Genomic DNA, 16,557 nt, shown 5'->3' with positions numbered 1-16,557 from the left:
ATAATAGTATCTTATGCTGCTGAACTGTTTTTTAAATTTTTTGTAAATGTTTAATTAATTTTGAAAGAGAATGAGAGTGTGAGTGAGGGAGGGACAGAAAGAGGTAGACACAGAATCCGAAGAAGGCTCCAGGTTCTGAGCTGTCAGCACAGAGCCCAACCCGGGGCTCGAACCCATGAACTGCGGGATCATGACCTGAGCTGGGATCGGACGCTTAACTGACTGAGCCACCCAGGCGTCCCCCATTATGCTGCTGAACTTTTAAAGTAATATAACTGAATTCTCAATACACAAGAACATTCATGTTTTCCAAAGTAATTACCTTGAGAGGTTACATTCTTTTTCCAAAATGTAAGTGTGGAATCACTCTTCTGGAATTATCTTCAAAGTTCAATCACATGCCATCTATATAACATCATCATTCATATTTCACATTTAAGCAAAACTATAGTACCAGTTTGCCAATGACATTTTGGCAATTTCCAATCAAAACCACACTCACAGGATGAATTCCTTCCTTCTTTCTTTTTCTTCCATTAATCCTGTATTTACTGATTGCCTACTTGGTGCTGGGCATATTCTGAGTGATTGAAATTTATACCATATGAGGGCTTAACATTCTGGATCTCCATTTTTCTTGTTTTTGGCTCTATGGCATTGAGAGGAGGGGATCACCCAACTACCAGATTAGACACATACTAAGTCATCAGCAGATTCAGTTTCCTGACCAAGGCCCAACGCCACCACCAAATACAAAATGAGAAGAGTTCAGCTTCATGTAACTTATCAAGTTAGATGATTTAAAAATAAACTAATTTAACTTCAATATGAATAAACACGTTTTACTATTTAGTATTATTCTTACTTTGACTTGAAACTAAAGAGGACATGATAATGTTTTAGACCCAAATATATCTACCTCTAAATACATCAGAGCCTGACTTAATTTAATTTAAATTTAATTTAATTTTAAAAAGGCACAGAGGGGTGCCCGGGTGGCTCAGTTGGTTAAGCGTCTGACTCCGGCTCAGGTCATGATCCCATGGTTCGTGGGTTTGAGCCCCGGGTCGGGCTCTGTGCTGACAGCTCAGAGCCTGGAGCCTGCTTCAGATTCTGTGTCTCCCCCTCTCTTGCCCTTCTCTTGCTCATGCTCTGTCTCCCTCTATCTCAAAAATAAATAAAAACATTAAAAAAATTTTTTTAAATAAATAAATAAATAGAAAGGCAGGGAGGTGGTGGCTGGGTGGCTCAGTCAGTTTAGCGTCCCACTTCGGCTCAGGTCATGATCTCACGGTTCTTGAGTTCGAGCCCTGAGTTGGACTCTGTGCTGACAGCCGAGAGCCTGGAGCCTGCTTTGGATTCTGTGTCTCCCTCTCTCTCTGCCCCTCCCTTGTTCATGCTCTGTCTCTCTCTCTCTCTCTCAAAAATAAATAATAAACATTAAAAAAATTGTTTTTAAAGTCAGTTTCTTTATTCCAAAATTAATACTTCATTGCTTGGTGATATAGGAATAGAAACAAGTCTTAATGGGCAAGTTATCAGTCACTAATTCTACCTCATTTAGAGGGGCTCTCTATCTTGAGGAAGTCAAATGGTAGGTAGTTTGCCATCCTTTCATTACAGGGATCCAGCACAGTCAACCGTATGGATCAATCTCTGCCATAAGTCTCCTATCACTGGAGCTTAATGTGGAACCCAATAAGGTGTTAATACCAGGCTCATACTCTTTAACAAAAAACAGTTCAGCCATAGTAAAAGATATACAGATTAATAATACAGTACTCAGGCTAAAAAATAAAACACCAGTTAGAACTCCCCTGTGCCATTTCCCCCACCAACCTTTATTGCTTCCCCTCCTTCCCCAATAGAAGAAGAAATCACTCTTCTGAATTTGTTGTTCATCACTTCCATGTATGTCTTTGTACCTTCCCTATATACCTGTGTATACTTTTTAATTTTTTTTTTTTTGAGAGAGAATGAATGCGTGCATAAGCAGAGGAGGAGCAGAGAGACATGGAGAGAGAGAATCCCAAGCAGGAAGCCTGATGTGCAGCTCGATCTCACAAATGGTGAGATCGTGATCTGAGTCGAAATCAAGTCAGATGCTTAACCGACTGAGCCACGCAGGCACCCCATACACATGCGTGTATTCTTAACTAATATTCCTAAGCACTACTTCAGTTGTGACTTTTTTACATGTTTCTAACTTCATATAATAGTATGTACTATATGTCCTTCAGCAATTTGATTTTTGGCTCAATATAATGGTAACACAATTTTTTGAATACTGGTATGTGTAACTCCAGTCCATTTATTTTCATTGCTGTGTAACACCACACTGCATGAATATAACATAATAAATCCACTCTCCTGTTGATGGACATTTAGACTGATTTTAAAAAGGACAAAACGCTTTCAGAGAAATGATATTCTGTTCTATCCTAAATACTACGTAGAACACACACCAAAAAAGACGTTACAAAAAGATTCCCAAGGGACATGCCTTTCTCCCATCCTCCCCAACAACCAAATCAGGACGACCTCTTTGTACCCCACTTCATACTCGGCCATTTTATTGAGGTAACTCCTATTTGCCCACCCACCTCTGCAGAACAGGAAGAAGCTTACTTATCAAGGATCAAAATGATAAAGGGTAATTCTTCACAAAGCCAAAAACAAGGGGCTGCTGAAAGTGAAATACAGAAAGGCAAGAAAATGATCCCACTACCTTTTTTTATTCCACTGGTTTTTAGACTATTATCTTCCTAGCATGTCAACTGCCAGTTTTTAAATCTCTGAACTCTACAAAGTTAATCACTCTTTTAAAAAGCTATGTTAGTATCTATCCTCTTTATCTCCAACTTTATGATCTATGGAGAACTGAAACTAAGAATAAGAAAGGCAGTGAAGTTTTATGAATGTTTTTTAATACCACTTCTTAATTCTACTTAATACTACTTACCAATTAACTGTGCTTTAGAATTCAGTATATTAAAAAGCTACATGAATACAAATTGACAAAATTCTTACTGATATTTTTATATTAATTAATATGTTTCACCAATAGTACCCATATAGGTCATCCTTGCCCCTAAACAGAATATTCTATCAATAGTAGCTGAACTTCTCTGAGTACCATACTTACCACATTCAATTTAAGAAATACTTTTATACACTGAAATACGGAGAGACTGAATCACACTCTAACGCTGGACATATTATGGTTTAATGACGACATACAGTAGAAAACAGAAGATGACTTTTTGTCAGTCAATAATCAAAGAAAAGTCAATAATGTAAAACTTCCCAGATGCTCTTACTTCCAAATGAATCCACATGAACTTCAAGCCAAAAGAATTTTAAAAAGGAATTTTTCTTAAAGAAAATGTTTTTTAATAAAACTCTACCCCCTTTGTTTTTTTGTTTTGTTTTGTTTAGTTTTAAAAACTACTTACTTGGGTTTGGAAAGCACCTTTTCCAAGTTAAATTCTTTGAGGTATCTTATTATAGCAGCCAAAGAGCAAATCACAGTCTTCTCCAAGTTAATGATGCCAGAAAAACTTTGAGAACCTAAAAAAAACCAGAATATAGACTTTCATTAAAATTATTGTTCACCATTGTTAGAAATAAACTTTAAGTTAAGTGAAATTCAGCTTATGGTTATTGAAATGATAATTTAGACAATACTTCCTAAAACTGCCCTTTGGAAAAATGTTAGAAGATTACAAATACCTAGGTCATGGAAAAACAGGCATTTTGATAGTGAAATAAGCCTTTTCTGGAGAGCAACTGAGCAACTTTTTCAAAATATTAAAATGCCCATCCCCTTTGACCCAGAAATACTCTAAAATGCTTGTCAGAGATGTATTTACAAGGAAGTGAGCTGAAAAATCTTTTGTAATAGTGAAATCTAGAGACAACTTAACTGAACATCAATAAGGTAATAGTTAAATAAATTTTGATAAGTCCAGATTATTATGCATCTACCAATAAGAATGACTTACAACTATCTATAAAGGCACAGAAAACTATCCATAATATATTGCTGAGTGAAGGGGGGAAAAGTTGTACAATTATTCTCATCTCTCAGCAGGAATACTGCTTACCATCTGGTCTCCCAGCTTCATCCCTGTGCCTTACAGGGTATTATTCTCAACAGAGCAGCCAAAAGAATCCTTTTTAAAATGTACAGCAGACCATTAGACTCCTTTGCTTATAAAAATCCTCCAACATGAGAGAAGCAGCTCGACCCCTTACAGAGGTCTGGAGGTGAATAACGCCCCACAACTTGCCTTCCACCTCCTTTATTCTCTTCCTTAGTTACTCTGTTCTAGCACCCAGGCTCCGTCTTATTCCTTAAACATAACGGGTACCTGAGATATGCTGTACTTACTGTTGTCTCTGCCTGAAACACTGTTCCTTCACATGTCCATATGGCTTTACCCCTAAACTCCTTCAATCTTTGCTCAAATCTTTGTTTAAGTGCCATTTTCTCAGTGAGGCCTTACTTCATCACCCTATTCAAGTTCACCCTCCTCCATGTGCTATTTTCTTTGTTAACACTTACCACCTTCAAACACACTAACTTAATTTATTGTACGTATCCGCCCTTAGAATGTGAACTCCAGAAGGGCAGGAATTTTTGTCTGTTTTATTCCTTATTGTATGTGTGATGCTTCACAAAATAGGCCATCAATAAAAATTAGTTAAAAGAATAAATCCAGGTTAGATTAAATATACAGAATTATGCACATATAGTTATATGTGTAGATTTGTACATAGAAAACTTCTTAAAGATTTGAGGGGAGGGACTTTTACTTTTTTCTTTATGCACGACTATGTTTGGACTTTTTTTCCAATAGCCATTTGCTACTTTCAGAAATAAAAAAAATTACAAAATATCCTCTACAAATCAGTAATACCAAATACATTAATTCCAATTGTGGCTTTTTATAAAACAAAGGTATAAATAAAGAGTTAACAAAACTCTTCCACCTTCTGAGAATTTCATCTTTTAACTTTCTATCTCTAGTCCCCAGGATATCTGATAAATTAGATGACGTGCCAGTGTATTCTGAGGTAACACTGCATGTGGTTAACAATGACCTGAAACCAGTAAATGGCATCTGGACTAAGAAGAATTACTGATTCTACAATCTGGGTCTTCTCTGAGTATACTGACTCTGAAGTTGGCACTGTATGAGGCTTCTAAACCTGGGCAGATCCTGATGAGTGTCTCCTGCCTCTGCAGCTGAGCTGTCACTCAGAGGGATGGGACAGTAGCATGACTTCAGCCCTCAGTGACCCTATGCACAGCTATAAACCCTGTGCGGGGCTATTCCTACTAAGAGGAGCAAGTGCCCTATTAGCAAGCTGGGTTTCCTCTCTCCCACCCTTCCAAGTGAATCTGATGCCAAAAGTGGCTTATGGTAGGCCTGGGACTTAGTCCTGTCTTTACTTGAGCATAAGACAACAATCCCTTGTGATAATACAGACTGTGTCAGAAGTGGGTTACCCTCATAGACACTCAGTTCAATCTGGCACCAAGAGATTAAAGGAGATGGGCAGAGAAATGCTAACAAGACACTGGTGTCTGTAGGAGGGCCAAGGGGAGACTGGTCTATCTATGGTCTAATGGTAACAGTCCTATAGCATGTGATAGGATATAAAAATGAACCTTAACAGAAGTTGGACTAGCAGGAAGGAGAGGTACAGACCAAATCAAGCAATGATACCTGGCGAGGACAGGTGAATTAAACAAATAATGGTTACTTAACATATTAAGACCCTGTCATTAATGTTCTGGTATTTAAATTCTGGCAATCAATCTAACAGGAGATTAACCAAATCAGGAGATTTAACCAAATACTCTGCAAAACTGCAAGGAAAATAACGGGCTATTTTTTAAGAGAAGCAAAAAGGAAGGGTGATCAGTAATACCTTACACTCCAATGAATCTGTCAAAAACATGAAGTTACTAAACAGTCATAACTACAAAGGAAGAAGCTGCAGGGGGTGTTTTGATGAGTGCAAGAACAGTGAACACCTGCCTCTACTCTTGCCAGTTATTTAGCAGTAACTGCCTAGTTTTCATTAAGTTGAAAATCAAACTCGCACCTTTATCCAAATCTCAACTCAGTTGTATTTGAGGACATTAAGGCTAACACATATCAATATTTACCTTGGATGTCAACTACATCTTTTGCATAAAACTCTGTAACTGCCTGGAAAGCATGGCTGTATTCAAAATACACGTTATCCATCCTTTCTACTCGAATTCTGTCATCCCGCACACTGAAAGAAAAAAATGAAAACTTCAAAGATAATTATTCGTAATTGGAACTATCTGTATTTAGGCCTTGGCCTGACCAAAAAAAGAAATTCATTCTTTATTCCTTCCTAAGTTGAAAAAAACAGAAAGATCTAAAGTTTCCCTGTTAAAAGGTCTCATTTCATAAAATATAATTACCACTTTTACCACTGGTATTTTATATCAAGTAGTACACTGGGATTATCAAGAACCCATTGAATTTGAGGTCAATTACTTTAATAAATACAAAAGGGAGAAAAATGGAAAAGCATCATTTTAATTTAATTGCACCATTTGTTTAAATACTCTACCAATTAAATACATCATCAAGTAATTCTTTCTCTGAAATGGCATCTTTGTCTGGTTGGCTTTTTGCTAAGTCTGTTTCTACCACACTCACCATTCAAACACAGTAAATTCTCCCTAGGTCAACTCTGTCTTCATTTAAAGTGCTTCTATAGTCTCTGTAAAATTCTGTGCACACATGCGTGTCTAAGATTATGTGAGTACATAAAACCGTATCATCCATGCTGACTAGTACATTTTCTTTCTCTTCTGTGGCACAGAGCTCCCCATTCCCCCCCTCCTCTCCTCCTTCCCTTGTCACCTCACTACCAACCAATGTTAACAGCCTAGAGTGAAACTTAATTTTATTTCATGTTCATATGCTCAAACACAAGCATATATCATATACATTCATACTCAAATGTGTCCTTGTTTTATAAAAATGGGATGACTTCACACAAGCTCTGTGTATTATTTCATAAGCATTAACTCTTGGAAATTTCTCCACATAAAGTGACCTAGCAACAGCTAATTGTTTGTAATGCCTGAAAAATACTTCATAGTATGTAAAAGTCATAACTTATTCACCAATTTCTTTTATTATTGGATATTCACTTGATGTTAACATTTGTCACATGTTGCTTTAGAACATTTTATCTAAAATGGTGCAGCCGCTCTGGAAAACAGTGTGGAGGTTCCTCAAAAAATTAAAAGTAGATCTATCCTATGACCCAGAAATAGCACTGCTAAAAACTTACCCAAGAGATACAGGAGTGCTAATGCATAGGGGCACTTGTACCCCAATGTTTATAGCAGCACTTTCAACAATAGCCAAATGATGGAAAGAGCCTAAATGTCCATCAACTGATGAACGGATAAAGAAGATGTGGTTTATATATACAATGGAATACTACTTGGCAATGAGAAAGAATAAAATATGGCCCTTTGCAGCAATGTGGATGGAACTGGAGAGTATTATGCTAAGTGAAATAAGTCAGGCAGAGAGAGACAGATACCATTATGTTTTCACTCATATGTGGATCCTGGAAAACTCAACAGAAGACCAGGGAGGAGGGGAAGGGGGGGAAGGGGGAAAAAGAAAGTTACAGAGAGGGAAGGAGGCAAACCATAGGAGACTCTTAAATACTGAGAACTGAGGGTTGATGGGGGGTGGGGAAGAGGGGAAAATGGGTGACAGGCATTGAGGAAGGCACTGTTGGGATGGTGTTGTATGAAGACCAATTTGACAATAAATTAAATATTAAAAAATAAATAAAATAAAATAGGAAATAAAACAGAAAAAAAACAAAAAATAAAAAATAATAAAATAATAAAATAAAAATAAAAATTTAAGTAATAAAAAAATGTAAATTCACATTGATGGGTATGTCAAAGGGGCACCAGGAGTCAACTGAAAGAACTACGAATGGCCAAAGCTGAAATATTTGAGCGGCTTAATAAATAATGTACTATAAGATTTTAGCCCAAAGTATAAAATAAATATTCCATGAGTCCAATAAATAAATAAATAAATAAATAAATAAATAAAACACCCATTTTGACTTTAAAAAAAGAAAATACTATGTTAAATAAATAAGCAAACAAACAGCACACACTCCTCCTCAGTCACATTCATCTCACTACCATCTGAAAAAGTAAACACTATCTTTAATTTGGTGTATATTAGTACCACATAGGTTTTTAGACTTTGCAATATACCTTAGCATCTTTATACAATATGTTGTTTTACTTCATGTGGTAAATTTTACTTAAGTGGTACTTTATTTCACCTATCCTTCTATAAATTGCTTTTACATTCAGCATTATAAAATTTATACATGAAGCCAGACAAATCTCTCTTAATTTTTAACTACTTCTAAGTATTCCATTATTTCTTATATTTTCTAGTGAATTTTTAAGGTTTGCTTTTCAAATTAAGTTCACCTGAATTTATTTGGGGGGATGGTATAAAGTTAGAAACACAGTTTGATTTTCCATATGATCATTCATTAATGTTCAAAGCACTGTTTATAAAACATTCTGTCTTTTTCTACCACTTCATAATGTTGCATCCAATAAATATCATATTTCTATATACATGTGACCCTGTTACTGGCTTCTCTATCCTGTTCCACCATTCTTTTTATATATCTCTGTATCAGGACCACAGTACCTTTATTTCCATGGCGTGGTATCAGTATCTGTGGCACGGCCCCTAGACCTTGCTTTTCAAGATTGCCTTGACTACTCATAGTCCTCTGATTTTCTTTATAAATTTCAGGTTCATCTTGCCACGTTTCACAAAAACCTTATTAGGATTTTGAATGGATACACAATGAATTAATTTAGAAGTATCTTAACAAATCGAGATATCCCACTGTTAAAGACAGTACAATTTCTCTATCTCTTTTATACATAACAATAATGTTATGTAATTTTCTCCATGTTTTATATTCTTTGGTTGTGCTCCTAGGTGTATTACAGGTTAATACTACTGTGAAGGGAAACATATTTAGTAGAGAGCTATGATGGTATACAAAACCTATCAATTTTTGTACATAGTAACTACTGAATACTCCAATTTATTTTCTTGTATTGTCTATGTATGCATCAATATCACCTGGAAAAAAAAAACGTTTTTTTTTTTAGCCTCTCCCTTATAATTTCTAATCTTCTTTTCTTTTTCCTATCGCATTACACTACTGGCTAAGACCCTCAGGCTGTGTTGAACAAAGGTAATGCTAACACGCATCCTTTGTCTTCTTGCTGACAATAATAGGAATCCTTCTAAAGTTTCACTCTTAAGTACAATACTTGCTACAAGTTTTTGAATAAATGACTTATTGGCTTAAGATTTGGTAAGTTTCCCAGTTTTGGGAAAAAATGTTTCATCATAAAGGATTATTGAGTCTTAACCTAATGCTCTTTCTACATGTGTTAAAATAATCACATGGCTTATCTCACTTAATTTCTTAATATATTATTCATATTTTCTAATGCTGAATAATCCTTGTCATGATGTTCTGTGCTACTTAAGTAAAGTTATAAACCTGATTTCTTACTGGGTTTTTTTTCCCCCGGAAAATCTGTGCCAGCATACCTAGCTCCAAAAGCTTTTTCTGTTCTACTACAAGACTAGGCAAGCATAAGCTGATCCAGGAAGAAATCTAAGAGGGAGGATTTTCTCCCATCTGTGGTGCTGAAGAAGGATTTTTTTCACCTTAATCCACTGGATAGAGAGTATCAGACTAACTTTAACAAATCTCTTATCAATTTTTATCTTCCTATAGACTCCCTTAATACCTGGATTTTTAGAAGCCTGTAGTAAAGGTATTATTTAGGAACTCAAAAAACAGTGAATGACCTTACATGAGCTCCACAGTGATTTTGTACAAATTCCTAGAATGAACGCAAGAGGCAGCTGGTTACTCAATTACTGTTCTAATTAACGTTTTGTTTGATAAGCAGATAAGGATTTAGAAACCCACTAAATTTGATAAAAATGGACTTGTTAGTTATCCTTGAGGCTTTCATGGAAGCATTACAAGAGTGTTAAATTCATCATTCTGCAATCTGTATATTGAACATCTTCATGCAAACATTTTTCCACAAACTGGTTGGAGTTATAAAATCTGTTTTGTCAGATTTCTTAATTGAAGAAAGTTATGGTAAATTTAAATCACTATCTTTGAAACAAATGTCTACTTTAAACACTGTGTACATAATGAGTAATAACCAACCAGAATTTTGTCAAACTAGATTTTAGTAAAACTTCTACATTAAGCACAGAACTGTTGATCTGGATGTCCTCAAACTACAGTCTGTGGAATACCTGCATGAAAATCACCTGCAACACACATTAAAGGCACAGATCCCATACTCCAAACGTATTGGATCTGAATTCAGCAGGAAGTTAGGGGAGAAGGGGTGTTTTCATTTTCAACAGAGTTTTCAGGATGATTCACAGGCAATCTGCAGACTGAAAACAGTCATCTACATGAGCCACACTGGCAGTCACTGCAAGGCTAGAACACAAAGAGGAAGTGTAAATCTTTTCCAACAACAGTCTAGGTTTCAGCTGCTCTTTTACAGGTGGGTAGTAAGTATCTTTCCACTAAAAAAATTTTAAAGAAATAAACTATGGTCATGTAACTGACCTGAGTCTAAAAAATTATAAAGACACTCTCCCTTTCCCATCCTTTACAGAGGCTGTTTGTGGCCAGGGCATAAGCCTCCTGAATGGAAAGGAAGCTAAACAGAGGCTGTGCTCCTCCCTGGGCCCAGGGTGGTGACTCCCCTTCTATGCTGGATCGGAAGACTATGGTCAAAATAGCAGTCTCAGTCATTACATGGGGTATGCCAAGCTGGACTGTTTTAAATTAAGATTTCTAATTTAAAAAAAATCCTTTTCATATGCAACATGCCTCTCTGTTGCCAAATGTATTGTTTTTGAAAAATTAAATGGTGATAAAACTCTCAATGAGTGTGGAACCCACACTAAAAAAAAAAAAAAAAGTAACTTCAGACCCAATAATATCTTTTAATGTCAACTTGAACATAAAACTGATGACTCTCTGGTGTTGAATAATAGACCACCTACAAAGATCTTGATCTAATGTTCAACTGTGACCAAACAAATGTCAGCTTACCAATTTTATGATCTATGCTAACTTTAGAAACTATAATTTTTATAGACAAAAAGAGCCTTGTTAAAGGCTGACCATCTGCTATAGGAAAACTCACAAAGCCTCTACTGACAGTATTCTTACTGATAATAAAAATACTGATGGAGTTCCAAGCATCCTGGCTGAATGATTAATTCTGTCCTCTGAGGATAGCATGTAACACAGATCCAGAATGAATAAAACAGACCATGTAACAGAGTTATGATGTCTCTGTATGAGAATTAGTATGAAATTCATTAGTCTTATCACCATTTATAGTAGGGAACTATAGGAAGGCTAAGGGCATTATGTGAAATTAAAATTATAAAGACAACCACTAGCCCTAACAAATATCAGAATCATCCCACAAAAACAAGGACAATAGGCCACATGGTGAAAGTCTTTAAAATATACAAAAATAGAATAAAAACCTAATATCAAATATATCTGCCAAAACAACAAATGTAAATAGGATGAACTCAATTAAAATAGAAGTGATCTCAGATTGTATTACAAAGGGGAAAAAAAACTCTGCTATAATCAGGAGTAAAACTTACAAGAAAGTAATTCAGAAAGGTTAAAAATAAAGGGGATCAACGGAAAAAACTTGCCTAGATGAATAGACTAGTCAAATGCAAATTAAAAAGAAAACATGGGACAAGACTTTATTATCAGGCAAGACAGAATTCGGGACAAAAAGCACTAAATAAGACAAAGACAGGTGCTCCATACTGACAAAAAGGAGATGAAAGAAAGACTTTTCACCCCATTACCTTTCAAATTCTTTTAGATTTTTGAGCCACTAGAATATACTACCTCTTCAAAAAATAAAACTGTTGATTAGAAAAGCGAAAGAAAAGGAAAGAATGGATTACAGAATTTATACAGAATTTATACAGAAACTCCCTGGACTTGAACCCTGGAGTCTGAGTCCAGGGACAGAGTCGCTGGAGCCATCCTGCCACCTTGTGGAACATGAGAGGAAGGTGAACACAAGGAGGTGAGACAAAGAAGAGCTCCTAAATGCAGGCAGGCCTGATTCTAGCCTACTTTCAAGCTTTTCACTTATACGTGCTGATATGTTCACATTCAACTTTAAACATTTTTGGTAAGAACTCACTACAAAATAAGAGATTTCAAACTGAGAAACGGAATCTTTTGCTACTCAGAGAAGGAAGTAGACACTATAACACAGCTTCTAAGAAAGTTGGCAAGTTCTATCCAAGTCCACATGGCCAACAGTGAACTGAGGCAAGAAGACCTAAAGTTTGATTTTAGCTGGTTAAGTCTGCTTTAGATCAAACCAACAGGCAGGCAGAGTACCTGGAGATTCTGGAGACTAGAAGGACCCTCCTCCCAGCCTTCCTCACCAAGCGGAGGAGATAGAATCTTAGCCAAGGTGCCATTGGGGACTAAAAACTAAAAGCAGATTTAGATCCTCTGCTGGATTAGAGAGTGGAAGTAAACACACAAGGCCCACCCACAAAGGACAGGCGTGATGGGGAATAGAAGGGAGGACTGAGAAGTTCCTCACTCACTATGCAAGCTCCATGAGGCCTCAGGACAGAGGGCCAAACCCCAGGAACTATTCAAGGCCAGCATGCAGGGCTGCTGTGATCTTCGAAAGAAGAAGAGGTAAGTTTTACATTAATGTAAGAAGTCTGTACTAAGAAAATTCTTGTCTTTCTAAAACTTTCTCTAGCTTTCTCTAAACTTTTGGTTTTACTTTTTCTTCTTCTATAGTGATTGCTACTTATTTTGTTGTTGTTGTTAAGGTAAAGATGCATCAAAAAAATCTCCAATCTGGGGTGCCTGGGTGGCTCAGTCAGTTGAGCATGCAACTCTTGATTTCGGGTCAGGTCATGATCATGATCTCACGGTCATGAGATGGAAAGCCACTCAGCACTGAGCTGCTTAGGATATTCTCTCTCTCTCTCTCTCTCTCTCTCTCTCTCTCTCTCTCTCTCTCGCTCCCCTTCCCCTACTCGGGTGTGATCTCTCTCTCAAAATGAATAAATGAACTTTAAAAAAATAAATAAAATAAAATGAATTTTAAAAATACATACATTAAAAAAATCTCCAATCTGTCTTGGCAAACCTGGCATGAAACTACTTCTCTGCAATGAAGGAGGAAAATAAGAGGATTACAATACTCGAACTTGGGAAACCGAAGGGAAAGGGAAAATGTGAAGGGGAGGAAATGGAGGCAGAAAAAGCCCAAGGGCCTCAAGAAGCCATTCATTTCTGCCCAGGGTCATGACCTTCCAGCTTTTCTTCCCTGACCTTGGAAATCTCTTACAATGAATTCTCTTCAACAACATTTTAAAACCTCCATCCTTTCTTAACTGTCTGCCCATTACAATCTCCACAGACCATACCCCAGACCTCTGTGCACATTCTTATTTAAAAGTTGGGCCAAGACTCACCTTCTCTAAGACGCTTTCCCAGAAGAAGAACCACATGCTAGGAAGGCGTGTGCTTTCTACTAGACACGTGGGACTGTGGTTTGTAAAGTAACAGCTTTAGAAATAAAGCTACCTTGTTTTAAGCACACATGCTTTTTGTTAGAAACTTTATTGCCAGAGACAGAAATACAAACTGTAATATGCATTATAACGGAATGAAAATTTCATGAAATATTAACCAAAATAATAGGTCAACTATGCTATAAAACATTACTCCTTTTTAAGTCCAGAAACAGAGGTGAAGGAAGGGAATGGTTACTTCCTTGTGTGTTTTTCCTGAAAGGTCATGTAACATTGTGGTTGAAAGCATGTGCTTCAGAGCCAGGAAGTCTGGACCAAATGCCAGTTCTGCCATTTACCAGTTATACAACCCTAGACTCAACATCTCTCTGCTCAGTTGCCTCATCCATAAAATCAGTGTTAAAAGAACAGTAGCTCTTTCACAGGGTATTTGTGAAGATTAAATCTGTCAGTAAATAGAAAGCACTTAGAATAGTGTCTAAAACATATTGTTAGCTATTGCTATTATTATTACTATTATTACCACTACTTAAGAATAAAAGAAAGTAGTCACATACTCAAAAGAAAAGGGGAAAAAGAGAGAGAGCTTTAGAATAGGTGTAACTGGAGGAGACAGGAAAAGGAAAAAGACATGTCAGCAATAAGGAGTATTTCCAGTAGCTACCAAGATAGGTCTCCAATAGCACCTTTTCCACCCCAACAGAACAAGGGTGAAGGGAGGAAAAGCTAATGGGTGATTTCAGAAATCACTGCACCCCTTCCATACGATCTCACCTATTTCTGATACTTGAAAGTTCCTTAAACAGACACAAAGCATTTTCATTTCACAAGTAGAAACAAAAGTTACTCAGTAGTCACTTAAATAGCAGTCTTAAAAAAAACATGAGAGAACAAAAAGATATAGAAAGGCTAACCTATACTAACATCCTTTTTTAAAGTTAAACACAAGGAAAATTAAAAACAAAAGCAGCTAAGCTCTAAAATTGACTACTTAAGACTGTACTTATTGTGTAGTCTTTATTTTTGTGTTTTCCTGGATGATCCACCAACGCTTTAGCTTAATTTTTCACACACACACACACACACACACACACACACGCAGTCATCGATTTTATACTCATCTCTAATTGGGTCTAGTAGGGGCAAATCGGCACAGTGGGCGTCTAGAGCTCCTGTCCCATTCACTCTATGTTTCTAATACATAAATAACATTCGAGACTAAACTTTTTAAAATGACATCCTAGAAACTCAGTGTCTAAAATATCTACTAGAAGAACATAAAAATCCAGGTTACTTTTCAAAGTTAAGCTCAAAGTAAAACCCAACCATAATTCAATGTGGCTAGAAGCGTCTTTTCAACTACCAAAGTGAAAACAACTAGTAATTACATGGAGAAAAAGGAACTTCAATCCCTATACTCCTACTATGCCCAAAAAATTTAATCAAAATATGTAAGAGAGCCAAAAGTTAAAACTATAAAACTTCTAGAAGAAAACATAAGAGAAAAATCTTCATGACCTTCAAGTAGGCAAAGATTTCTTAGGTCACAGAAAGCACTAACCATAAAAGAAGAAATTGACAAAACCATCAAAAACAAAACCTTCTGTCCTGTACCTGGCTCCACAAGGGGTGTGCAATCTGCTTAAGATTCTCTCTTCCTCTCCCTCTCCCCAGCTTGCATTTACACACACACTCTCTCTCTCTCTCTCTCTAAAAAATAACAAAACAAACAAATAAAAAAATCCTTCTGGTATTCCAAGGTCATCAAGAAAATTAAAAGGCAAGCCAGAGGCTGGGAGGAAATAGTCACAATACATATACCTCACAAAGCATTTTTATTCAGAAGGTAGAAAGAATTCTAATTCTTACAGCTCCATCAGACAAGTAACCCAATATAACCCAAAATAGCCAGTAAGCACATGAAAATATCACTGGCCAACCCCCCAAAAAGGAAGTTAAACCAAAATGAGTCACCACTTCACACTCACTGTAAGGGCTAAAATTATAAGACTAGCAATACCAAGAGCTGGCAATGCAGACATAGGGCAACTACGACTCTCATACCCTACTGGTGGGAGTATTTAACGGGGCAACTACTTTGAAAAATAGTTTGGTTGTTTCTTACACAGTTAAGTACATATTTACCCAACCCAGCAATTCCACTTCCACTACCCCTAGGTATTTACCCCAAATAAAAACATATGTCCATTAAAAAAAACTAGTATATGGGGGTGCCCGGGTGGCTCAGTTGGTTAAGCATCCGAGTTCGGCTCAGGTCATGATCTCACAGTTTGTGGGTTCAGGCCACACATCAGGCTCTGTGCTGACAGCTCAGAGCCTGGAGCCTGCTGCTTCAGATTCTTTGTCTCCCTCTCTCTCTGTCCCTCCCCAACTTGTACTCTGTCTCGCTCTCTCTCTCTCAAAAATAAATAAACATTAAAAAAAGAAACTAGTATACAAATGTTCTTAGCAGCTTTACTGAAAAAAGGCAAAAGCCAAATATTCAGCAAGTGAATGGATGAACACATTTTGGTACATTCCTACAATGCAGTATTACCGAACAATTTAAAAAAACTTACTGATACACAGAAACATGGGTGAATTTCATAGGCATTATGCTAAAAGAAGCTGGACATAAAAGTATATGATTATATTGATGTGAAATTCTAAAACAGTCTAATAAGACCAGTATTTGCTTAGAGTAGGAGGCAGAGGCAGGGAGAAAATGGCTGCAAAGAGGCACAGGGAACCTTCTGGTAAGATGGAAATGTTCTACATCCTAATTGGGGGGTTGTTTATACTGATGTACCCA

General features: G+C 36.7%; 1 protein-coding gene across 5 annotated transcripts in view; it reads right to left on the bottom strand.

The window, feature by feature from the left end:
- Positions 1-16,557, bottom strand: part of MSH3 (mutS homolog 3) — a 192,524-nt gene that overhangs the window by 129,253 nt on the left and 46,714 nt on the right. For all 5 annotated transcript variants that reach the window (XR_006299152.1, XR_006299151.1, XM_043593057.1 and 2 more), the window contains exons 9-10: positions 6,182-6,294; positions 3,456-3,570 (exon numbers count right to left, since the gene is read on the bottom strand). Coding sequence is in view for 3 of the 5 variants with exons in the window: in XM_043593057.1 (XP_043448992.1) it covers positions 3,456-3,570; positions 6,182-6,294 (228 nt within the window). In the remaining 2 variants the exon portion in view is untranslated. The remainder of the gene's footprint in view (positions 1-3,455; positions 3,571-6,181; positions 6,295-16,557) is intronic.

This window comes from Prionailurus bengalensis, chromosome A1 (assembly GCF_016509475.1).
Source record: "Prionailurus bengalensis isolate Pbe53 chromosome A1, Fcat_Pben_1.1_paternal_pri, whole genome shotgun sequence".
Taxonomy (NCBI): Eukaryota; Metazoa; Chordata; class Mammalia; order Carnivora; family Felidae; genus Prionailurus; species Prionailurus bengalensis.
This window is presented reverse-complemented; position numbering and strand designations above follow the sequence as displayed.